Below are 24,388 nucleotides of genomic sequence, written 5' to 3'. Positions count from 1 at the left end.
CTTCTTCTCAATAGAAGACTGGCAGTATGCTGATGAAAAACAGCAACCAACTAGCACACTGGCATCCTGATCCATATGTATCTAGCATTTATTTTGTGAAATTCATGGATTTTTTTGAGTCTGTGGCACACTTATTTCATTCAGGTTTTTGCATTTATTAAGAGGAAAGTGTGAAAATGTTATGCTCTTTGCTAACATATTTTTTCTTAACTTTTGATGAATTCTTGTGATAAAGGTACTTAGTTATATCTTTCAAAAATATTTGGAAATATCCAATGCATATGACTGCACACACCTTTAATAGGTAGGTAACCTACTTGACCGGGCTATTGTATTGTGTTGCATGATCATGAGCTATCAACATGATCAAATTGCATGGCAATTAATGCTTAAAGTCCATAAGTGTCCCTACTTACTAATCTAAACATCCTCAACATTCACACATTCATTCGCATCAAATCACAGACAAAAACTTCCGTAGAACGATGCTCATCCCCAACCACCCATATCTCACAGATGGCGGGGTTTGAAACGAACAGGGCTGCCAGTTCCTTGGGTTTGCCACGCTGTATGACTTTGTGAGTGATACGAGGGTTTGGTAATCAGACATACAACGCGAGGACAGCCACCCGATCTTTTTTCGCAGGTCAGTGACATGGTCAAATTTACGGCAACCGAAAATAATATGAGCGGTGAAGTTCATATTTTTTTGCAGTCGATCAAAATTTGTTTCGGACATATTGTCATAACCTGAGAGGCAGTAGGTACTGGGTGCGTGAGATTTTGAGTGCCGTCACGAGCATTCATCCTCGCAACATGCCATCCGGGTGACAGTGGCGCGCGGCGGAGAGACCAATCAACAGTCTCTTACACCGGCGGCTGAGTTCGGAGACTGGCGCAAAACCAGTCGTTAAGTGACGCGAGCGTAATCTCCATGCGCTAGATAAGAACTGCGAGGTCTATGTAACGGAAGTTAGCAGGGATTCAGCAGGGGTTCAGCAGGGATTCAGCAGGGATCGACGGCCCCTACGATTTCGCTGAATTTTGGTGGAGAGGTGCAGAATGGTGTCCTCTATCGAAAATCCTAGTGCCAAAATGCGGGGAATCCATCAGGGGGGCCACAAATCCCAAAAAACAGTATGCCCTCAGGGCACAATCGACGAACTTTGAAAACCATACTTCTAGCCGTCAAAACAGCTAAAAATGCACGTCATTCGAAAGAGGACAAAATTTTACGTGCAACGGTACCAAATTTAGGGGGCTAGCGCCCCCCTGAACCGAACAAAACAGCTTCAAATATATGGGCCCGGGAGTATGCCCTCGGGGCATAAATAAACGTTTTCAACAATTTCAGGCCTATAACATCGACAAAATCCAGCAATATGCACATCATTGGAAAGAGCGTTATTTCCCAAACAAAAAAACCAAGTAACATTTTTCGATGGGGCCCACCTGGGGCCCACGGGACCCAATTGAAATTTGGGGCCCAATGGGGCGGCCCCTACGATTTTCTTCAAAATTTGCACAGACACTCTCCTGGGCCCCCTCTTCAATCTGGCTGAAGAAACCTACCGGGGAATCCAAAGGAAGGGGCCCAAAGAGGGCCCCAAAGAGGCCCTTTCTAAGTATTGCCCCTAATTTCGCGACCAACCCCGGCAATATGCACATCATTGGAAAGAGCGTAATTTCCCAAACAAAAAACCCAAGTAACATTTTTCGATGGGGCCCACCTGGGGCCCACGGGACCCAATTGAAATTTGGGGCCCAATGGGGCGGCCCCTACGATTTTCTTCAAAATTTGCACAGACACTCTCCTGGGCCCCCTCTTCAATCTGGCTGAAGAAACCTACCGGGGAATCCAAAGGAAGGGGCCCAAAGAGGGCCCCAAAGAGGCCCTTTCTAAGTATTGCCTCTAATTTCGCGATCAACCCCGGCAATATGCACATCATTGGAAAAAGCGTAATTTCCCAAACAAAAAACCCAAGTAACATTTTTCGATGGGGCCCACCTGGGGCCCACGGGACCCAATTGAAATTTGGGGCCCAATGGGGCGGCCCCTACGATTTTCTTCAAAATTTGCACAGACACTCTCCTGGGCCCCCTCTTCAATCTGGCTAAAGAAACCTACCGGGGAATCCAAAGGAAGGGGCCCAAAGAGGGCCCCAAAGAGGCCCTTTCTAAGTATTGCCCCTAATTTCGCGACCAACCCCGGCAATATGCACATCATTGGAAAGAGCGTAATTTCCCAAACAAAAAACCCAAGTAACATTTTTCGATGGGGCCCACCTGGGGCCCACGGGACCCAATTGAAATTTGGGGCCCAATGGGGCGGCCCCTACGATTTTCTTCAAAAATTGCACAGACACTCTCCTGGGCCCCCTCTTCAATCTGGCTGAAGAAACCTACCGGGGAATCCAAAGGAAGGGGCCCAAAGAGGGCCCCAAAGAGGCCCTTTCTAAGTATTGCCCCTAATTTCGCGATCAACCCCGGCAATATGCACATCATTGGAAAGAGCGTAATTTCCCAAACAAAAAACCCAAGTAACATTTTTCGATGGGGCCCACCTGGGGCCCACGGGACCCAATTGAAATTTGGGGCCCAATGGGGCGGCCCCTACGATTTTCTTCAAAATTTGCACAGACACTCTCCTGGGCCCCCTCTTCAATCTGGCTGAAGAAACTTACCGGGGAATCCAAAGGAAGGGGCCCAAAGAAGGCCCCAAAGAGGCCCTTTCTAAGTATTGCCCCTAATTTCGCTACCAACCCCGGCAATATGCACATCATTGGAAAGAGCGTAATTTCCCAAACAAAAAACCCAAGTAACATTTTTCGATGGGGCCCACCTGGGGCCCACGGGACCCAATTGAAATTTGGGGCCCAATGGGGCGGCCCCTACGATTTTCTTCAAAATTTGCACAGACACTCTCCTGGGCCCCCTCTTCAATCTGGCTGAAGAAACCTACCGGGGAATCCAAAGAAAGGGGCCCAAAGAGGGCTCCAAAGAGGCCCTTTCTAAGTATTGCCCCTAATTTCGCGACCAACCCCGGCAATATGCACATCATTGGAAAGAGCGTAATTTCCCAAACAAAAAACCCAAGTAACATTTTTCGATGGGGCCCACCTGGGGCCCACGGGACCCAATTGAAATTTGGGCCCCAATGGGGCGGCCCCTACGATTTTCTTCAAAATTTGCACAGACACTCTCCTGGGCCCCCTCTTCAATCTGGCTTAAGAAACCTACCGGGGAATCCAAAGGAAGGGGCCCAAAGAGGGCCCCAAAGAAACCCTTTCTAAGTATTGCCCCTAAGTTCGCGATCAACCCCGGCAATATGCACATCATTGGAAAGAGCGTAATTTCCCAAACAAAAAACCCAAGTAACATTTTTCGATGGGGCCCACCTGGGGCCCACGGGACCCAATTGAAATTTGGGGCCCAATGGGGCGGCCCCTACGATTTTCTTCAAAATTTGCACAGACACTCTCCTGGGCCCCCTCTTCAATCTGGCTGAAGAAACCTACCGGGGAATCCAAAGGAAGGGGCCCAAAGAGGGCCCCAAAGAGGCCCTTTCTAAGTATTGCCCCTAATTTCGCGACCAACCCCGGCAATATGCACATCATTGGAAAGAGCGTAATTTCCCAAACAAAAAACCCAAGTAACATTTTTCGATGGGGCCCACCTGGGGCCCACGGGACCCAATTGAAATTTGGGGCCCAATAGGGCGGCCCCTACGATTTTCTTCAAAATTTGCACAGACACTCTCCTGGGCCCCCTCTTCAATCTGGCTGAAGAAACCTACCGGGGAATCCAAAGGAAGGGGCCCAAAGAGGGCCCCAAAGAGGCCCTTTCTAAGTATTGCCCCTAATTTCGCGATCAACCCCGGCAATATGCACATCATTGGAAAGAGCGTAATTTCCCAAACAAAAAACCCAAGTAACATTTTTCGATGGGGCCCACCTGGGGCCCACGGGACCCAATTGAAATTTGGGGCCCAATGGGGCGGCCCCTACGATTTTCTTCAAAATTTGCACAGACACTCTCCTGGGCCCCCTCTTCAATCTGGCTGAAGAAACCTACCGGGGAATCCAAAGGAAGGGGCCCAAAGAGGGCCCCAAAGAGGCCCTTTCTAAGTATTGCCCCTAATTTTGCAATCAACCCCGGCAATATGCACATCATTGGAAAGAGCGTAATTTCCCAAACAAAAAACCCAAGTAACATTTTTCGATGGGGCCCACCTGGGGCCCACGGGACCCAATTGAAATTTTCCAATGATGTGCATATTGCCGGGGTTGGTCGCGAAATTAGGGCCAATACTTAGAAAGGGCCTCTTTGGGGCCTTCTTTGGGCCCCTTCCTTTGGATTCCCCGGTAGGTTTCTTCAGCCAGATTGAAGAGGGGGCCCAGGAGAGTGTCTGTGCAAATTTTGAAGAAAATCGTAGGGGCCGCCCCATTGGGCCCCAAATTTCAATTGGGTCCCGTGGGCCCCAGGTGGGCCCCATCGAAAAATGTTACTTGGGTTTTTTGTTTGGGAAATTACGCTCTTTCCAATGATGTGCATATTGCCGGGGTTGATCGCTAAATTAGGGGCAATACTTAGAAAGGGCCTCTTTGGGGCCCTCTTTGGGCCCCTTCCTTTGGATTCCCCGGTAGGTTTCTTCAGCCAGATTGAAGAGGGGGCCCAGGAGAGTGTCTGTGCAAATTTTGAAGAAAATCGTAGGGGCCGCCCCATTGGGCCCCAAATTTCAATTGGGTCCCGTGGGCCCCAGGTGGGCCCCATCGAAAAATGTTACTTGGGTTTTTTGTTTGGGAAATTACGCTCTTTCCAATGATGTGCATATTGCCGGGGTTGGTCGCGAAATTAGGGGCAATACTTAGAAAGGGCCTCTTTGGGGCCCTCTTTGGGCCCCTTCCTTTGGATTCCCCGGTAGGTTTCTTCAGCCAGATTGAAGAGGGGGCCCAGGAGAGTGTCTGTGCAAATTTTGAAGAAAATCGTAGGGGCCGCCCCATTGGGCCCCAAATTTCAATTGGGTCCCGTGGGCCCCAGGTGGGCCCCATCGAAAAATGTTACTTGGGTTTTTTGTTTGGGAAATTACGCTCTTTCCAATGATGTGCATATTGCCGGGGTTGATCGCGAAATTAGGGGCAATACTTAGAAAGGGCCTCTTTGGGGCCCTCTTTGGGCCCCTTCCTTTGGATTCCCCGGTAGGTTTCTTCAGCCAGATTGAAGAGGGGGCCCAGGAGAGTGTCTGTGCAAATTTTGAAGAAAATCGTAGGGGCCGCCCCATTGGGCCCCAAATTTCAATTGGGTCCCATGGGCCCCAGGTGGGCCCCATCGAAAAATCTTACTTGGGTTTTTTGTTTGGGAAATTACGCTCTTTCCAATGATGTGCATATTGCCGGGGTTGGTCGCGAAATTAGGGGCAATACTTAGAAAGGGCCTCTTTGGGGTCCTTTGGGCCCCTTCCTTTTGAATTCCCCGGTAGGTTTCTTCAGCCAGATTGAAGAGGGGGCCCAGGAGAGTGTCTGTGCAAATTTTGAAGAAAATCGTAGGGGCCGCCCCATTGGGCCCCAAATTTCAATTGGGTCCCGTGGGCCCCAGGTGGGCCCCATCGAAAAATGTTACTTGGGTTTTTTGTTTGGGAAATTACGCTCTTTCCAATGATGTGCATATTGCCGGGGTTGATCGCGAAATTAGGGGCAATACTTAGAAAGGGCCTCTTTGGGGCCCTCTTTGGGCCCCTTCCTTTGGATTCCCCGGTAGGTTTCTTCAGCCAGATTGAAGAGGGGGCCCAGGAGAGTGTCTGTGCAAATTTTGAAGAAAATCGTAGGGGCCGCCCTATTGGGCCCCAAATTTCAATTGGGTCCCGTGGGCCCCAGGTGGGCCCCATCGAAAAATGTTACTTGGGTTTTTTGTTTGGGAAATTACGCTCTTTCCAATGATGTGCATATTGCCGGGGTTGGTCGCGAAATTAGGGGCAATACTTAGAAAGGGCCTCTTTGGGGCCCTCTTTGGGCCCCTTCCTTTGGATTCCCCGGTAGGTTTCTTCAGCCAGATTGAAGAGGGGGCCCAGGAGAGTGTCTGTGCAAATTTTGAAGAAAATCGTAGGGGCCGCCCCATTGGGCCCCAAATTTCAATTGGGTCCCGTGGGCCCCAGGTGGGCCCCATCGAAAAATGTTACTTGGGTTTTTTGTTTGGGAAATTACGCTCTTTCCAATGATGTGCATATTGCCGGGGTTGATCGCGAACTTAGGGGCAATACTTAGAAAGGGTTTCTTTGGGGCCCTCTTTGGGCCCCTTCCTTTGGATTCCCCGGTAGGTTTCTTAAGCCAGATTGAAGAGGGGGCCCAGGAGAGTGTCTGTGCAAATTTTGAAGAAAATCGTAGGGGCCGCCCCATTGGGCCCCAAATTTCAATTGGGTCCCGTGGGCCCCAGGTGGGCCCCATCGAAAAATGTTACTTGGGTTTTTTGTTTGGGAAATTACGCTCTTTCCAATGATGTGCATATTGCCGGGGTTGGTCGCGAAATTAGGGGCAATACTTAGAAAGGGCCTCTTTGGAGCCCTCTTTGGGCCCCTTTCTTTGGATTCCCCGGTAGGTTTCTTCAGCCAGATTGAAGAGGGGGCCCAGGAGAGTGTCTGTGCAAATTTTGAAGAAAATCGTAGGGGCCGCCCCATTGGGCCCCAAATTTCAATTGGGTCCCGTGGGCCCCAGGTGGGCCCCATCGAAAAATGTTACTTGGGTTTTTTGTTTGGGAAATTACGCTCTTTCCAATGATGTGCATATTGCCGGGGTTGGTAGCGAAATTAGGGGCAATACTTAGAAAGGGCCTCTTTGGGGCCTTCTTTGGGCCCCTTCCTTTGGATTCCCCGGTAAGTTTCTTCAGCCAGATTGAAGAGGGGGCCCAGGAGAGTGTCTGTGCAAATTTTGAAGAAAATCGTAGGGGCCGCCCCATTGGGCCCCAAATTTCAATTGGGTCCCGTGGGCCCCAGGTGGGCCCCATCGAAAAATGTTACTTGGGTTTTTTGTTTGGGAAATTACGCTCTTTCCAATGATGTGCATATTGCCGGGGTTGATCGCGAAATTAGGGGCAATACTTAGAAAGGGCCTCTTTGGGGCCCTCTTTGGGCCCCTTCCTTTGGATTCCCCGGTAGGTTTCTTCAGCCAGATTGAAGAGGGGGCCCAGGAGAGTGTCTGTGCAATTTTTGAAGAAAATCGTAGGGGCCGCCCCATTGGGCCCCAAATTTCAATTGGGTCCCGTGGGCCCCAGGTGGGCCCCATCGAAAAATGTTACTTGGGTTTTTGTTTGGGAAATTACGCTCTTTCCAATGATGTGCATATTGCCGGGGTTGGTCGCGAAATTAGGGGCAATACTTAGAAAGGGCCTCTTTGGGGCCCTCTTTGGGCCCCTTCCTTTGGATTCCCCGGTAGGTTTCTTTAGCCAGATTGAAGAGGGGGCCCAGGAGAGTGTCTGTGCAAATTTTGAAGAAAATCGTAGGGGCCGCCCCATTGGGCCCCAAATTTCAATTGGGTCCCGTGGGCCCCAGGTGGGCCCCATCGAAAAATGTTACTTGGGTTTTTTGTTTGGGAAATTACGCTTTTTCCAATGATGTGCATATTGCCGGGGTTGATCGCGAAATTAGAGGCAATACTTAGAAAGGGCCTCTTTGGGGCCCTCTTTGGGCCCCTTCCTTTGGATTCCCCGGTAGGTTTCTTCAGCCAGATTGAAGAGGGGGCCCAGGAGAGTGTCTGTGCATATTTTGAAGAAAATCGTAGGGGCCGCCCAATTGGGCCCCAAATTTCAATTGGGTCCCGTGGGCCCCAGGTGGGCCCCATCGAAAAATGTTACTTGGGTTTTTTGTTTTGGAAATTACGCTCTTTCCAATGATGTGCATATTGCCGGGGTTGATCGCGAAATTAGGGGCAATACTTAGAAAGGGCCTCTTTGGGGCCCTCTTTGGGCCCCTTCCTTTGGATTCCCCGGTAGGTTTCTTCAGCCAGATTGAAGAGGGGGCCCAGGAGAGTGTCTGTGCAAATTTTGAAGAAAATCGTAGGGGCCGCCCCATTGGGCCCCAAATTTCAATTGGGTCCCGTGGGCCCCAGGTGGGCCCCATCGAAAAATGTTACTTGGGTTTTTTGTTTGGGAAATTACGCTCTTTCCAATGATGTGCATATTGCCGGGGTTGATCGCGAACTTAGGGGCAATACTTAGAAAGGGCCTCTTTGGGGCCCTCTCTGGGCCCCTTCCTTTGGATTCCCCGGTAGGTTTCTTCAGCCAGATTGAAGAGGGGGCCCAGGAGAGTGTCTGTGCAAATTTTGAAGAAAATCGTAGGGGCCGCCCCATTGGGCCCCAAATTTCAATTGGGTCCCGTGGGCCCCAGGTGGGCCCCATCGAAAAATGTTACTTGGGTTTTTTGTTTGGTAAATTACGCTCTTTCCAATGCTGTGCATATTGCCGGGGTTGGTCGCGAAATTAGGTGCAATACTTAGAAAGGGCCTCTTTGGGGCCCTCTTTGGTCCCCTTCCTTTGGATTCCCCGGTAGGTTTCTTCAGCCAGATTGAAGAGGGGGCCCAGGAGAGTGTCTGTGCAAATTTTGAAGAAAATTGTAGGGGCCGCCCCATTGGGCCCCAAATTTCAATTGGGTCCCGTGGGCCCCAGGTGGGCCCCATCGAAAAATGTTACTTGGGTTTTTTGTTTGAGAAATTACGCTCTTTCCAATGATGTGCATATTGCCGGGGTTGATCGCGAACTTAGGGGCAATACTTAGAAAGGGCCTCTTTGGGGCCCTCTCTGGGCCCCTTCCTTTGGATTCCCCGGTAGGTTTCTTCAGCCAGATTGAAGAGGGGGCCCAGGAGAGTGTCTGTGCAAATTTTGAAGAAAATCGTAGGGGCCGCCCCATTGGGCCCCAAATTTCAATTGGGTCCCGTGGGCCCCAGGTGGGCCCCATCGAAAAATGTTACTTGGGTTTTTTGTTTGGGAAATTACGCTCTTTCCAAGGATGTGCATATTGCCGGGGTTGGTCGCGAAATTAGGGGCAATACTAAGAAAGGGCCTCTTTGGGGCCCTCTTTGGGCCCCTTTCTTTGGATTCCCCGGTAGGTTTCTTCAGCCAGATTGAAGAGGGGGCCCAGGAGAGTGTCTGTGCAAATTTTGAAGAAAATCGTAGGGGCCGCCCCATTGGGCCCCAAATTCCAATTGGGTCCCGTGGGCCCCAGGTGGGCCCCATCGAAAAATCTTACTTGGATTTTTTGTTTGGGAAATTACGCTCTTTCCAATGATGTGCATATTGCCGGGGTTGGTCGCGAAATTAGGGGCAATACTTAGAAAGGGCCTCTTTGGGGCCCTCTTTGGGCCCCTTCCTTTGGATTCCCCGGTAGGTTTCTTCAGCCAGATTGAAGAGGGGGCCCAGGAGAGTGTCTGTGCAAATTTTGAAGAAAATCGTAGGGGCCGCCCTATTGGGCCCAAAATTTCAATTGGGTCCCGTGGGCCCCAGGTGGGCCCCATCGAAAAATGTTACTTGGGTTTTTTGTTTGGGAAATTACGCTTTTTCCAATGATGTGCATATTGCCGGGGTTGATCGCGAAATTAGGGGCAATACTTAGAAAGGGCCTCTTTGGGGCCCTCTTTGGGCCCCTTCCTTTGGATTCCCCGGTAGGTTTCTTCAGCCAGATTGAAGAGGGGGCCCAGGAAAGTGTCTGTGCAAATTTTGAAGAAAATCGTAGGGGCCGCCCCATTGGGCCCCAAATTTCAATTGGGTCCCGTGGGCCCCAGGTGGGCCCCATCGAAAAATGTTACTTGGGTTTTTTGTTTGGGAAATTACGTTCTTTCCAATGATGTGCATATTGCCGGGGTTGGTCGCGAAATTAGGGGCAATACTTAGAAAGGGCCTCTTTGGGGCCCTCTTTGGGCCCCTTCCTTTGGATTCCCCGGTAGGTTTCTTCAGCCAGATTGAAGAGGGGGCCCAGGAGAGTGTCTGTGCAAATTTTGAAGAAAATCGTAGGGGCCGCCCCATTGGGCCCCAAATTTCAATTGGGTCCCGTGGGCCCCAGGTGGGCCCCATCGAAAAATGTTACTTGGGTTTTTTGTTTGGGAAATTACGCTTTTTCCAATGATGTGCATATTGCCGGGGTTGATCGCGAAATTAGGGGCAATACTTAGAAAGGGCCTCTTTGGGGCCCTCTTTGGGCCCCTTCCTTTGGATTCCCCGGTAGGTTTCTTCAGCCAGATTGAAGAGGGGGCCCAGGAAAGTGTCTGTGCAAATTTTGAAGAAAATCGTAGTGGCCGCCCCATTGGGCCCCAAATTTCAATTGGGTCCCGTGGGCCCCAGGTGGGCCCCATCGAAAAATGTTACTTGGGTTTTTTGTTTGGGAAATTACGTTCTTTCCAATGATGTGCATATTGCCGGGGTTGGTCGCGAAATTAGGGGCAATACTTAGAAAGGGCCTCTTTGGGGCCCTCTTTGGGCCCCTTCCTTTGGATTCCCCGGTAGGTTTCTTCAGCCAGATTGAAGAGGGGGCCCAGGAGAGTGTCTGTGCAAATTTTGAAGAAAATCGTAGGGGCCGCCCCATTGGGCCCCAAATTTCAATTGGGTCCCGTGGGCCCCAGGTGGGCCCCATCGAAAAATGTTACTTGGGTTTTTTGTTTGGGAAATTACGCTCTTTCCAATGATGTGCATATTGCCGGGGTTGGTCGCGAAATTAGGGGCAATACTTAGAAAGGGCCTCTTTGGGGCCCTCTTTGGGCCCCTTCCTTTGGATTCCCCGGTAGGTTTCTTCAGCCAGATTGAAGAGGGGGCCCAGGAGAGTGTCTGTGCAAATTTTGAAGAAAATCGTAGGGGCCGCCCCATTGGGCCCCAAATTTCAATTGGGTCCCGTGGGCCCCAGGTGGGCCCCATCGAAAAATGTTACTTGGGTTTTTTGTTTGGGAAATTACGCTCTTTCCAATGATGTGCATATTGCCGGGGTTGATCGCGAAATTAGGGGCAATACTTAGAAAGGGCCTCTTTGGGGCCCTCTTTGGGCCCCTTCCTTTGGATTCCCCGGTAGGTTTCTTCAGCCAGATTGAAGAGGGGGCCCAGGAGAGTGTCTGTGCAAATTTTGAAGAAAATCGTAGGGGCCGCCCCATTGGGCCCCAAATTTCAATTGGGTCCCGTGGGCCCCAGGTGGGCCCCATCGAAAAATCTTACTTGGGTTTTTTGTTTGGGAAATTACGCTCTTTCCAATGATGTGCATATTGCCGGGGTTGGTCGCGAAATTAGGGGCAATACTTAGAAAGGGCCTCTTTGGCGTCCTTTGGGCCCCTTCCTTTGGATTCCCCGGTAGGTTTCTTCAGCCAGATTGAAGAGGGGGCCCAGGAGAGTGTCTGTGCAAATTTTGAAGAAAATCGTAGGGGCCGCCCCATTGGGCCCCAAATTTCAATTGGGTCCCGTGGGCCCCAGGTGGGCCCCATCGAAAAATGTTACTTGGGTTTTTTGTTTGGGAAATTACGCTCTTTCCAATGATGTGCATATTGCCGGGGTTGGTCGCGAAATTAGGGGCAATACTTAGAAAGGGCCTCTTTGGGGCCCTCTTTAGGCCCCTTCCTTTGGATTCCCCGGTAGGTTTCTTCAGCCAGATTGAAGAGGGGGCCCAGGAGAGTGTCTGTGCAAATTTTGAAGAAAATCGTAGGGGCCGCCCCATTGGGCCCCAAATTTCAATTGGGTCCCGTGGGCCCCAGGTGGGCCCCATCGAAAAATGTTACTTGGGTTTTTTGTTTGGGAAATTACGCTCTTTCCAATGATGTGCATATTGCCGGGGTTGATCGCGAAATTAGGGGCAATACTTAGAAAGGGCCTCTTTGGGGCCCTCTTTGGGCCCCTTCCTTTGGATTCCCCGGTAGGTTTCTTTAGCCAGATTGAAGAGGGGGCCCAGGAGAGTGTCTGTGCAAATTTTGAAGAAAATCGTAGGGGCCGCCCCATTGGGCCCCAAATTTCAATTGGGTCCCGTGGGCCCCAGGTGGGCCCCATCGAAAAATGTTACTTGGGTTTTTTGTTTGGTAAATTACGCTCTTTCCAATGCTGTGCATATTGCCGGGGTTGGTCGCGAAATTAGGTGCAATACTTAGAAAGGGCCTCTTTGGGGCCCTCTTTGGTCCCCTTCCTTTGGATTCCCCGGTAGGTTTCTTCAGCCAGATTGAAGAGGGGGCCCAGGAGAGTGTCTGTGCAAATTTTGAAGAAAATCGTAGGGGCCGCCCCATTGGGCCCCAAATTTCAATTGGGTCCCGTGGGCCCCAGGTGGGCCCCATCGAAAAATGTTACATGGGTTTTTTGTTTGGGAAATTACGCTCTTTCCAATGATGTGCATATTCCCGGGGTTGGTCGCGAAATTACGGGCAATACTTAGAAAGGGCCTCTTTGGGGCCCTCTTTGGGCCCCTTCCTTTGGATTCCCCGGTAGGTTTCTTCAGCCAGATTGAAGAGGGGGCCCAGGAGAGTGTCTGTGCAAATTTTGAAGAAAATCGTAGGGGCCGCCCCATTGGGCCCCAAATTTCAATTGGGTCCCGTGGGCCCCAGGTGGGCCCCATCGAAAAATGTTACTTGGGTTTTTTGTTTGGGAAATTACGCTCTTTAAATGATGTGCATATTGCCGGGGTTGATCGCGAAATTAGGGGCAATACTTAGAAAGGGCCTCTTTGGGGCCCTCTTTGGGCCCCTTCCTTTGGATTCCCCGGTAGGTTTCTTCAGCCAGATTGAAGAGGGGGCCCAGGAGAGTGTCTGTGCAAATTTTGAAGAAAATCGTAGGGGCCGCCCCATTGGGCCCCAAATTTCAATTGGGTCCCGTGGGCCCCAGGTGGGCCCCATCGAAAAATGTTACTTGGGTTTTTTGTTTGGGAAATTAAGCTCTTTCCAATGAAGTGCATATTGCCGGGGTTGATCGCGAAATTAGGGGCAATACTTAGAAAGGGCCTCTTTGGGGCCCTCTTTGGGCCCCTTCCTTTGGATTCCCCGGTAGGTTTCTTCAGCCAGATTGAAGAGGGGGCCCAGGAGAGTGTCTGTGCATATTTTGAAGAAAATCGTAGGGGCCGCCCAATTGGGCCCCAAATTTCAATTGGGTCCCGTGGGCCCCAGGTGGGCCCCATCGAAAAATGTTACTTGGGTTTTTTGTTTTGGAAATTACGCTCTTTCCAATGATGTGCATATTGCCGGGGTTGATCGCGAAATTAGGGGCAATACTTAGAAAGGGCCTCTTTGGGGCCCTCTTTGGGCCCCTTCCTTTGGATTCCCCGGTAGGTTTCTTCAGCCAGATTGAAGAGGGGGCCCAGGAGAGTGTCTGTGCAAATTTTGAAGAAAATCGTAGGGGCCGCCCCATTGGGCCCCAAATTTCAATTGGGTCCCGTGGGCCCCAGGTGGGCCCCATCGAAAAATGTTACTTGGGTTTTTTGTTTGGGAAATTACGCTCTTTCCAATGATGTGCATATTGCCGGGGTTGATCGCGAACTTAGGGGCAATACTTAGAAAGGGCCTCTTTGGGGCCCTCTCTGGGCCCCTTCCTTTGGATTCCCCGGTAGGTTTCTTCAGCCAGATTGAAGAGGGGGCCCAGGAGAGTGTCTGTGCAAATTTTGAAGAAAATCGTAGGGGCCGCCCCATTGGGCCCCAAATTCCAATTGGGTCCCGTGGGCCCCAGGTGGGCCCCATCGAAAAATGTTACTTGGGTTTTTTGTTTGGTAAATTACGCTCTTTCCAATGATGTGCATATTGCCGGGGTTGGTCGCGAAATTAGGGGCAATACTTAGAAAGGGCCTCTTTGGGGAACCTCTTTGGGCCCCTTCCTTTGGATTCCCCGGTAGGTTTCTTCAGCCAGATTGAAGAGGGGGCCCAGGAGAGTGTCTGTGCAAATTTTGAAGAAAATCGTAGGGCCGCCCCATTGGGCCCCAAATTTCAATTGGGTCCCGTGGGCCCCAGGTGGGCCCCATCGAAAAATGTTACTTGGGTTTTTTGTTTGGGAAATTACGCTTTTTCCAATGATGTGCATATTGCCGGGGTTGATCGCGAAATTAGGGGCAATACTTAGAAAGGGCCTCTTTGGGGCCCTCTTTGGGCCCCTTCCTTTGGATTCCCCGGTAGGTTTCTTCAGCCAGATTGAAGAGGGGGCCCAGGAGAGTGTCTGTGCAAATTTTGAAGAAAATCGTAGGGGCCGCCCCATTGGGCCCCAAATTTCAATTGGGTCCCGTGGGCCCCAGGTGGGCCCCATCGAAAAATGTTACTTGGGTTTTTTGTTTGGGAAATTACGTTCTTTCCAATGATGTGCATATTGCCGGGGTTGGTCGCGAAATTAGGGGCAATACTTAGAAAGGGCCTCTTTGGGGCCCTCTTTGGGCCCCTTCCTTTGAGGTTTCTTCAGCCAGATTGAAGAGGGGGCCCAGGAGAGTGTCTGTGCAAATTTTGAAGAAAATCGTAGGGGCCGCCCCATTGGGCCCCAAATTTCAATTGGGTCCCGTGGGCCCCAGGTGGGCCCCATCGAAAAATGTTACTTGGGTTTTTTGTTTGGGAAATTACGCTCTTTCCAATGATGTGCATATTGCCGGGGTTGGTCGCGAAATTAGGGGCAATACTTAGAAAGGGCCTCTTTGGGGCCCTCTTTGGGCCCCTTCCTTTGGATTCCCCGGTAGGTTTCTTCAGCCAGATTGAAGAGGGGGCCCAGGAGAGTGTCTGTGCAAATTTTGAAGAAAATCGTAGGGGCCGCCCCATTGGGCCCCAAATTTCAATTGGGTCCCGTGGGCCCCAGGTGGGCCCCATCGAAAAATGTTACTTGGGTTTTTTGTTTGGGAAATTACGCTCTTTCCAATGATGTGCATATTGCCGGGGTTGATCGCGAAATTAGGGGCAATACTTAGAAAGGGCCTCTTTGGGGCCCTCTTTGGGCCCCTTCCTTTGGATTCCCCGGTAGGTTTCTTCAGCCAGATTGAAGAGGGGGCCCAGGAGAGTGTCTGTGCAAATTTTGAAGAAAATCGTAGGGGCCGCCCCATTGGGCCCCAAATTTCAATTGGGTCCCGTGGGCCCCAGGTGGGCCCCATCGAAAAATGTTACTTGGGTTTTTTGTTTGGGAAATTACGCTCTTTCCAATGATGTGCATATTGCCGGGGTTGATCGCGAAATTAGGGGCAATACTTAGAAAGGGCCTCTTTGGGGCCCTCTTTGGGCCCCTTCCTTTGGATTCCCCGGTAGGTTTCTTCAGCCAGATTGAAGAGGGGGCCCAGGAGAGTGTCTGTGCAATTTTTGAAGAAAATCGTAGGGGCCGCCCCATTGGGCCCCAAATTTCAATTGGGTCCCGTGGGCCCCAGGTGGGCCCCATCGAAAAATGTTACTTGGGTTTTTTGTTTGGGAAATTACGCTCTTTCCAATGATGTGCATATTGCCGGGGTTGGTCGCGAAATTAGGGGCAATACTTAGAAAGGGCCTCTTTGGGGCCCTCTTTGGGCCCCTTCCTTTGGATTCCCCGGTAGGGTTCTTTAGCCAGATTGAAGAGGGGGCCCAGGAGAGTGTCTGTGCAAATTTTGAAGAAAATCGTAGGGGCCGCCCCATTGGGCCCCAAATTTCAATTGGGTCCCGTGGGCCCCAGGTGGGCCCCATCGAAAAATGTTACTTGGGTTTTTTGTTTGGGAAATTACGCTCTTTCCAATGATGTGCATATTGCCGGGGTTGATCGCGAAATTAGAGGCAATACTTAGAAAGGGCCTCTTTGGGGCCCTCTTTGGGCCCCTTCCTTTGGATTCCCCGGTAGGTTTCTTCAGCCAGATTGAAGAGGGGGCCCAGGAGAGTGTCTGTGCAAATTTTGAAGAAAATCGTAGGGGCCGCCCCATTGGGCCCCAAATTTCAATTGGGTCCCGTGGGCCCCAGGTGGGCCCCATCGAAAAATGTTACTTGGGTTTTTTGTTTGGGAAATTACGCTCTTTCCAATGATGTGCATATTGCCGGGGTTGGTCGCGAAATTAGGGGCAATACTTAGAAAGGGCCTCTTTGGGGCCCTCTTTGGGCCCCTTCCTTTGGATTCCCCGGTAGGTTTCTTCAGCCAGATTGAAGAGGGGGCCCAGGAGAGTGTCTGTGCAAATTTTGAAGAAAATCGTAGGGGCCGCCCCATTGGGCCCCAAATTTCAATTGGGTCCCGTGGGCCCCAGGTGGGCCCCATCGAAAAATGTTACTTGGGTTTTTTGTTTGGGAAATAACGCTCTTTCCAATGATGTGCATATTGCTGGATTTTGTCGATGTTATAGGCCTGAAATTGTTGAAAACGTTTATTTATGCCCCGAGGGCATACTCCCGGGCCCATATATTTGAAGCTGTTTTGTTCGGTTCAGGGGGGCGCTAGCCCCCTAAATTTGGTACCGTTGCACGTAAAATTTTGTCCTCTTTCGAATGACGTGCATTTTTAGCTGTTTTGACGGCTAGAAGTAGGGTTTTCAAAGTTCGTCGATTGTGCCCTGAGGGCATACTGTTTTTTTGGGATTTGTGGCCCCCCTGATGGATTCCCCGCATTTTGGCACTAGGATTTTCGTTAGAGGACACCATTCTGCACCTCTCCACCAAAATTCAGCGAAATCGTAGGGGCTGTCGATCCCTGCTGAATCCCTGCTGAACCCCTGCTGAATCCCTGCTAACTTCCGTTACATGCGAGGTCTCTAGCTGTATTGCTAACCAGGGCTGCGGAGTCTATGTATTTTAGGGTGACTCCGACTCCGACTCCGGACGGTTCTATTAAAATCCATATCGTGATATTAAAGTTCATAATGGTGATGTTTTTATCTTGCTTGAAACGATCCTATGTGCGTTCTAGAACTTGCGTTGCAAATATGCATTAAAAATAACTTGCAGGATTAAAAAGCAGTTTCTGGGGAATTCAACTTCTTCTGCTTTTTTCGCTGAAAATGTTCGTCCAGAACAGCAAAATATTCTTTTTTCGACAAAATCTAATTTCGAGCATCGTCAATCTCGGGTATTGTCCATCAAACAGGTGCAGGGCATGACGTTGAGCCATGCAGCGTTAACGCCGATACCGGAGTCGGAGTCGGTAAGATTTTGGTGACTCCGACTCCGGGCAGAACTGTCGACTCCGACTGACTCCGACTCCGCAGCCCTGCTGCTAAGCTAACCAATACTAATGAAAGCCAAAAATGAACCAATTTCGCTCAAACTTACGGGCTGTTTACTTCTTGTTTATGTCTTGGGATAACGCTATATAAAAATGAAGTGGAGTCATTCTAATTTTTTTTTGTGGAAGTTTTCATGGTTGATTTTTTTGACACCCTGACCCTTGATTTTGTCATGACCGGATATGTCAGATTATTGTATTACTGCTCCTGTCTCTTTAAGCCAGTGCTTCATGCCAGCCACCTGTAGAAGCTGACTGATTGTAAATCATTGGGCCTTTGGGCTGTGCTGATAGTTCTTATTACTATATAATTACATATTTTTCTACCTTGAACTTCAGACCAACAAGGCGAAACGAATGATACAATACACAGGAGGTTCTGTGAATTCAGTAATAGTGCCACCTTTCTATATCCATGTGAAAGTGCTTTGCTAGAGCACAATTAGTACATCATGACTGTATTCCGGTCCCTGAAGTGTTATAAATATGCATTTCCTCTGTCGCAGAACATCCATGATGCGGCTGCTGTGGACTTCAACTTTGCGCGGCGTGAGGTGTGCTGGATCGACATATTTCTGGGGGAGATCAAATGCTCCAATCTCCCCGGACCATCGCGCGTCCGACCGGTCAGTGTGAGGGATACGTCATCGTATCGGTCAGTATGAGGGGCACCCCACGGCCCACGGGTCCTTTCGGTCAGTATGAGCCGGGCACTCCACGGGCCTGTTCGTTCAGTATGGAAGGCACCCCACAGCTCTGTTCGGTCAGTATGAGGATCACCCCACGCCACTCGACTGGTCAGTATTAGAGTCACCCACCAGGCAGGCTGCCCGCCACCTGGGCTCGGCCGACGCCGCCGACCCTGCGTGCTGCCGTCATGCCGTCCCTGGCCATTGTCACCGGTATTTTTGCGTGTATACAAACAGTACATGGGTGACTTCACCCGACATTTAACAGAGAATGCTGAAGATGACATTATGGCCGGAACTCGTTCTTAGAATAAACGGGGTGAATCATTTTACTTGCTTAGGGCTGAAACGGCTTTGTTCCCCGCAAGTGGTTACCACGAACGAGTTTGCATGGTGAGCGATTTTTGTGAGCCAGCACACCCAAGCATTGTGTCGCAGCAGTAAGCTTCTTTTACCTCATGCATTTGTGTCAAGCCTTATGTGAGTAAACAGTTTAAGGATAAACAATGGACGTGACTTCATTGCTCATGTAGCCATTCCTTTACAGTGCCTTTGAAAGAATATGGTACAGTTACTTAACCTTTTAAAGAGCAAAAATTTAATTGTTATGCTGTTTGGGACAGATATATTATTAGTTTTTTTAGCTGTTGCTTGCTCCTGGTGTGTGTCTATCGTTTTTGCTGGCTGATTCATGTAGGATTCTACGTTTAGCGGTGCTGCTAATCGGAGTTGCATTGGCGTGACCACGCCATTGTCCCCTATTGGCGACCTTTCGCGACCTCAGCACGATATGTACCGACCCTAATATGGTCGCCCACGCCAACCGCTTGCCGTGGTCGTTCGTCTGAACTGTCGATGCCGTGGCTGACCTGAGCCAGTGTAACCTGTACTCCGCAGTCACTATTCCGACCGGCAACCAGTAGGTGGTGCCTCCTTCTGCTAAGCTGAGAAGCTACCCCCTGCCCCTGTATTGACCTGACCCGACCTCTCGTGACCTGGTCTGACCCGCCCTGGCCTCACGTGACTTGACCTGCCCTGACCTGGCAGCGGCGCGTCATCACCGAGTGGCTGATCAACCCGGACGGACTGGCCATCGACTGGATCACGGGCAAACTCTACTGGACCGATAGCGACACAAAGCGCATCGAGGTGGCCAACAGGACCGGCGGCAACCGACGCGTGCTGTTCTACGACCGATTGGACCGGCCGCGCGCCATCGCCCTCCTGCCCTCCGAGGGGTGAGAATGGCGCCAACGCCGACTGTGCGTGGGAATGGCGCGAACACCGGCCGTGGGAGCTCTGTAAGACAGGGGATTTGCCGGGCATACTGACGTGCAGGGGCCTGGTCTGATATATCAGTCGAGCAGTCTCGTATATCGAGGGTGGCGTCGTTTGGGATATAGGGGTCTGTCTGAAGGTCTCTGGGGCTCCATCGGGGTACAGTCGATCCTCCTAGACCTACTAGCCTTATTCTGAGGCCGGCCCGAGTGTCAACCTGGTGCTACAGAAAATTGACAACTTTTAACATGATGCGACATGATTTTCCTTGCAGTATTTAGCTTAGTACGGCTCTTCAAAGGAGGCGCCCCGGTGCATTCTCGTGCTGGTTGTCGTGCTTGCTTGTGATTCATGACATGTTAGCACTTGGTTTGGTAGTTTGATGTGTCGTGGGGCTAATTTAGCAGATCAGATCTCGTGAACTAGTTGATGTTTTACGTTTAGTTTTATCGAGTTGACACGTCCTCAGTGCAACACTTTTTGTGCGACATCATTGATACTAGCGTACAGTTACATAAATGTTTGACGACACTCACGAAGGCCGTCCGACGAACAGTTCGTAGAATGGTACAGTTAACATTCTGAGAAACACCGAATTCAGACGACACATATAGCCGGTCACAGAAATATACCTCTCTGGCCAGTTAGTTTACAGCGTGGCCGTGCGTGAAAACTTAGTGACCAGACGTCCTCTTTTAGGACGCAAAGTAAAATTTACGAGCTAGGATTGCCACACGAACTCAGCGCTCCGCTAAGTGCTCCTTGTTTGGTTATAGTCGCCATATAGCATGACCAGTATCACACTGATGTCACCGAGATATGTCCTGAAGTCGGGCAGGTGGACAGTTACGGCACATGAGAGCTTAGAGTTTAAACCCACCTACAGACTTAGACCTACCTTACAATGGATGCCCGTCCATGACCGATGCCGTAGGGCGCCCTAAAACCCCAACCAGACCGGGCATCATCCAGGACAGATTTACGTGCAATGCTGTCTGGGGTCAGTTCGGATCGCGGCTCAGTTGGTAGGGCGTTAGATTCCCTGAGGTGAGATGCCGGGCTCAGATAGTTCCGGCGCTAGATGTCTGGACATTTGATGAAAATATGCTGCGGTTGGTGGAAGAACTTGCTCCATGGACATGGCGCTATGCCCAGCCTTTTCGCATATTTCGTAGGCTACTGTTTTCGACCAATGACCTTTCTGTCCCAGTTCTGACTGTCCGCAATGTTGACAGACTGCTGTTCTGGACGGACTGGGGAGAGATTCCGAAGATCGAGCGGGCCGGCATGGACGGCGACCTCAGCACCCGCTCTGTGTTCGTCCGCGACGACATCCATTGGCCCAACGGCATCACCATCGACTACGAGACCAAGGTAGGGACGTGACCGCCGCCGGCCGGCCGGACGGATGGGTCGGATGTCTGAGACCGGGGGCTGCTAGAGAGACTCTCCCCGCTGCAGGTCGGCCGCTGCAGTGACGGGCGATCCGCCCGGCCGGTGCCAGGCCGTCTGTAATATCGTCCCAGGGGAGCCCGCAGTGCGGCGTGGTGGCTCGGGTGGCCGGTGGTAGGTCCCGCCGGCCAGGAATGCGCCGGCGGCCGCCGCTGGGCCTGTGATAGCGGTAGGACGGTTACTGCCGGCTGTGCAGAGTACCGACACCTGGTCTGTTTACATGTCAGGGCATGCAGCAGATTAGGACGGACCCGGGGGTCTGTGGAGAGAATCGACCGGCCGCGTGGCGTAGGGGCCGCACAGCCCTGAGCCCACCCATGAAAAATCCGTGGACAGCGGCAAACGGCTCCGCGAGGGGCCACTCGGAAATTCCGCCGGAAAATAGGACAGTCGAGTTTTCCGATAAACGAGGAACGTGCTCAGTTTTTCAACGAAAACAGTTTCGTGGATCGGTATATGCATAGCTGTAGCATCTAAAACTGTTACGAGGACATCTGAATCGTGCTATTGTCGCGGCCCGATTTGGCTGCGACACTGAGTACAGGACAGACACGCGACAGACAGAACGGCATAAAATACTAACAAAACGGCCCGGACAAGGACATTGTGTGCGCCGGTACATGGGATTAGCAGCTGGTGTTTTGGGAATCAAATCTGGGGCCCTCGCTCCTTCGAACAGCTTGTCTTTGCGTGCCAGCATTTCAAGGAAATAAGACTTCGACTTTTTAACAACTTAGTCTGCAATATGGTGAGGACGTGCACATGTTTTTAATCAGAAAGGAAATATAGGTAAGTGTCATTTCTACTTAGTCTGAAATTTGGTGAGGACGTGCCACATAATTTTTATTCGGAAAGGAAAGATATGTGTTATTTGTTACGTGTTTTGCTTTCCGAAGATAGTCTGTATCCTCTTTCTTCTTTCGCAGACCACCATGTTCAGAAGCGTTTCTAAGAACTGGACAATCCCAGAGCATGTTCACTGATATTGACACCGATTAACAATTAGCCTTGTGCTCCTTTTGTATGTTTGAACCTTTTTGTAACACTTCTTCTGAAACTGACTCATGCGATGCCTTTTTTCGCATGTATCCTGTTTCGGGAACGGTGCTGGCCACCCTGGTCCGATGTGTGATATCACCTTACCTAGTTCACCTACAGGTGACCCTTCGGACAGTCACGCCACGTGTCATCAGCGGAGGACTGAGGACCCCCCCCCCCCCACACACACACCATCACCGACGGACTCTCCCTTCCCCACAGATGTTATTGCTGAACTGTGGACCATCATGTCTCCACATATAGTGTACTTAACTTATCACTAACCCCATGATCACTGACACTGCCTCCTCTCCCAGATGGTGTACTGGACTGAGGCGAAGAAAGAGCGGCCGCAGATCTCTGCTCAGCGGTACGACGGCACGGGCCGGCGCGTGGTGATGGAAGGCGCCGAGCTCAAACACCCGTTTTCGGTGACGCTGTTCCGCGACCGGCTCTACTGGACCGACTGGCACACCAGGTCAGAGCGGGGCCCCTCCTGGGGGACGGAGAGGTCAGCGGTAGAGGGACGGAGAGGTCAGCGGTAGAGGGTCGGAGAGGTCAGCGGTAGAGGGGCGGAGAGGTCAGAAGGAGGGAGGGGTCTGGACAGCGCGGAGGAGGGGTGGAAAAGTCGGAGAGGCGGCGGAGAGGTCAGAGCCGTGTTCCATTTTTATAATTTTTCGATGGAAAATCACACCTCTTAATAGTGAAAATGTTTTCATCCAAAAAATCAGAAGGTGGCATTTGTTCATCTTTGAAAAAAACATATTCCTTGCATTCGAACAGTCAGGCTAAGGATGACTTGACAGTTGACATCCACGTTGACATGGATGTCTTGACATCCATATCCTTTTCTTTCAGATCCTGTCCAGATCCTTACATGAAATCCTGCTTTATCACCTGGCATTAAAACTGCCTTCTTCCTTTTGCAAAAATACTACATGTATTTACTTCCTTTTTTCTTCCTAAGATATTTTCTTTTCCTCGGCACACCCAATCTAAATCCAATTTTAGGAGACTGGGTCAGAGTGATGCTAAGTTCGGGTTAGAATGACCTAGTTTGGTGTGCGTATCTCCTGCACTTTGTCCTGGAGCATCGGATTCGGGACAGCAGAAAACAGTGCCATTGAGGGAGTCCGATAGGTACCGAAATTCCATCAACCAGGTAAATAAAATATAATCTTGAATACAGTGTTGTAGTAGCTTTAGTCTCTTACCTACATACCTGAACTAACTACTGTAGCCTTCGGCGCTCTTATCTCTTGGACACTTTCAAAACAATCTGCGATGCGTAAATTTAAGATCCATCTAGTTCTCCCCTAGTTACCTAGCATTGCTCTACAGAAACAGCGTCGTGATTCAACTGTAGCGCTCGCCCTCTCGCTGTCCACAGGTCGATCCACTCGTGTAAGAAGCGGAACGGCGGCGACGTGCGGACGGTGCTGGGCGGTGAGCGCGGCGGCCACGGCGTGCAGCCGCTCGACGTGCACGTGTTCACGGCCTCCCGCCAGCCGGCCTGGGACGGCCCCGGCCCGGTGCCCTGCGCCGACAACAACGGCGGCTGCTCGCACCTGTGCCTGCTGTCGCCGGGCGCGGCGTTCCGGCCGGCCGGGGCGGCGGCCGGCCGCGCCCTGCCCGGACACTCGTGCTCCTGTCCTACCGGAGTGAGACTCATCAACGAGACACATTGCGCCGACCGTGAGTGCCGGGAGCTCGGTATGACCCCTGTCTGCAGCTGATTGCTGGTGTTACGACGTGCTGTGGTGTTGGGATTCGATTCAGAATGCCGGTGGCTGTCTCGGTTTGGGAAACTTCCACAAAAGCTCATCTGCATTATCATCAGGCTTTGACTGACGTGCAGGTGCTTTGCTGAAATGCTAAGTAATGATAAGTTTGCTGAAATGTTTCTCATGATTCCGATATAAAGTGGCTATCTGTTGAGTATATTAAATCAACATCACTGATGAGTCCCTGCGCTCGTAAGTTTCCGTCGGTATCCCTCCGTGCTCACATCACCCCGTGGCGGCGCCGCAGGTCCGGAGCGTCTGATCATCCTGGCGCGGCGGACCGACCTGCGTCTGATATCACTGGATACGCCCGATCACACGGACATCATGCTGCCACTGAAGGGCGTCAAACAGGCCGTGGCCGTCGACTACGACCCCATCGAGGACCAGCTCTACTGGACCGACGAGGAGGTGGCAAACGGCCGGGGGGGGGGGGGGGGGGGGGGGGTGGAAGGCTTAGGAGACGGTGGAATGGGTTAGCGAAAAGATTATCGGTTTAGATGACCGCTTGAGCTTATTAGGTATACAGTGGTATATGGCTTTAACAGCGGGATAATTAAGACGTTACGGATGCAACGTTGCTCATTTGTGATTGAACATTTAAGGATGTGTATGCTTCATTAGCGTGTCATTCTAGTGTCTGATTACGTCGTCACGATTCGATCTCATTTACAAAGGTTACATGCTCATTGCCGTATCCCCGTTAATTTAGTGTCTGCTGACTTTGTTCCACCCTCTGACGTACCGACGTTCCACTCTCTGCTCTTCCCCTCATCTCACGCTGCCCCTCCCCGTTTCCAGACGCAGCGCATCCAGCGTTCGCGACTGGACGGCACCGATCAGGAGACGGTGGTGGTCTCTGAGCTGCACAACCCGGACGGCGTGGCCGTCGACTGGATCGCGCGCAACATCCATTGGACCGACACCGGCTCGAACCGAATCGAGGTGTCGCGCCTGGACGGCACCGCCAGAAAGGTCGGTACTCGGAGGTCGGCTGCCGTGGGTCACTGGACGCGTGATAGTGACGCGGGG

At 51.2% G+C, this 24,388-nt stretch overlaps 1 protein-coding gene across 1 annotated transcript in view; it reads left to right on the top strand.

The window, feature by feature from the left end:
* The window catches only part of LOC122366641 (low-density lipoprotein receptor-related protein 5-like), a 36,679-nt gene that overhangs the window by 1,212 nt on the left and 11,079 nt on the right, over positions 1-24,388 (top strand). The window contains exons 3-9 of the mRNA XM_043339135.1: positions 17,622-17,741; positions 18,852-19,042; positions 20,318-20,456; positions 21,890-22,050; positions 22,963-23,267; positions 23,604-23,767; positions 24,158-24,331. Coding sequence (XP_043195070.1) covers positions 17,622-17,741; positions 18,852-19,042; positions 20,318-20,456; positions 21,890-22,050; positions 22,963-23,267; positions 23,604-23,767; positions 24,158-24,331 — 1,254 coding nt within the window. The remainder of the gene's footprint in view (positions 1-17,621; positions 17,742-18,851; positions 19,043-20,317; positions 20,457-21,889; positions 22,051-22,962; positions 23,268-23,603; positions 23,768-24,157; positions 24,332-24,388) is intronic.

This window comes from Amphibalanus amphitrite, unplaced genomic scaffold (assembly GCF_019059575.1).
Source record: "Amphibalanus amphitrite isolate SeventyFive unplaced genomic scaffold, NRLGWU_Aamphi_draft 000821F_arrow, whole genome shotgun sequence".
NCBI lineage: Eukaryota > Metazoa > Arthropoda > Thecostraca > Balanomorpha > Balanidae > Amphibalanus > Amphibalanus amphitrite.
The sequence above is the reverse complement of the archived record's forward strand: the minus strand, read 5'-3'. Positions and strand labels throughout refer to the sequence as shown.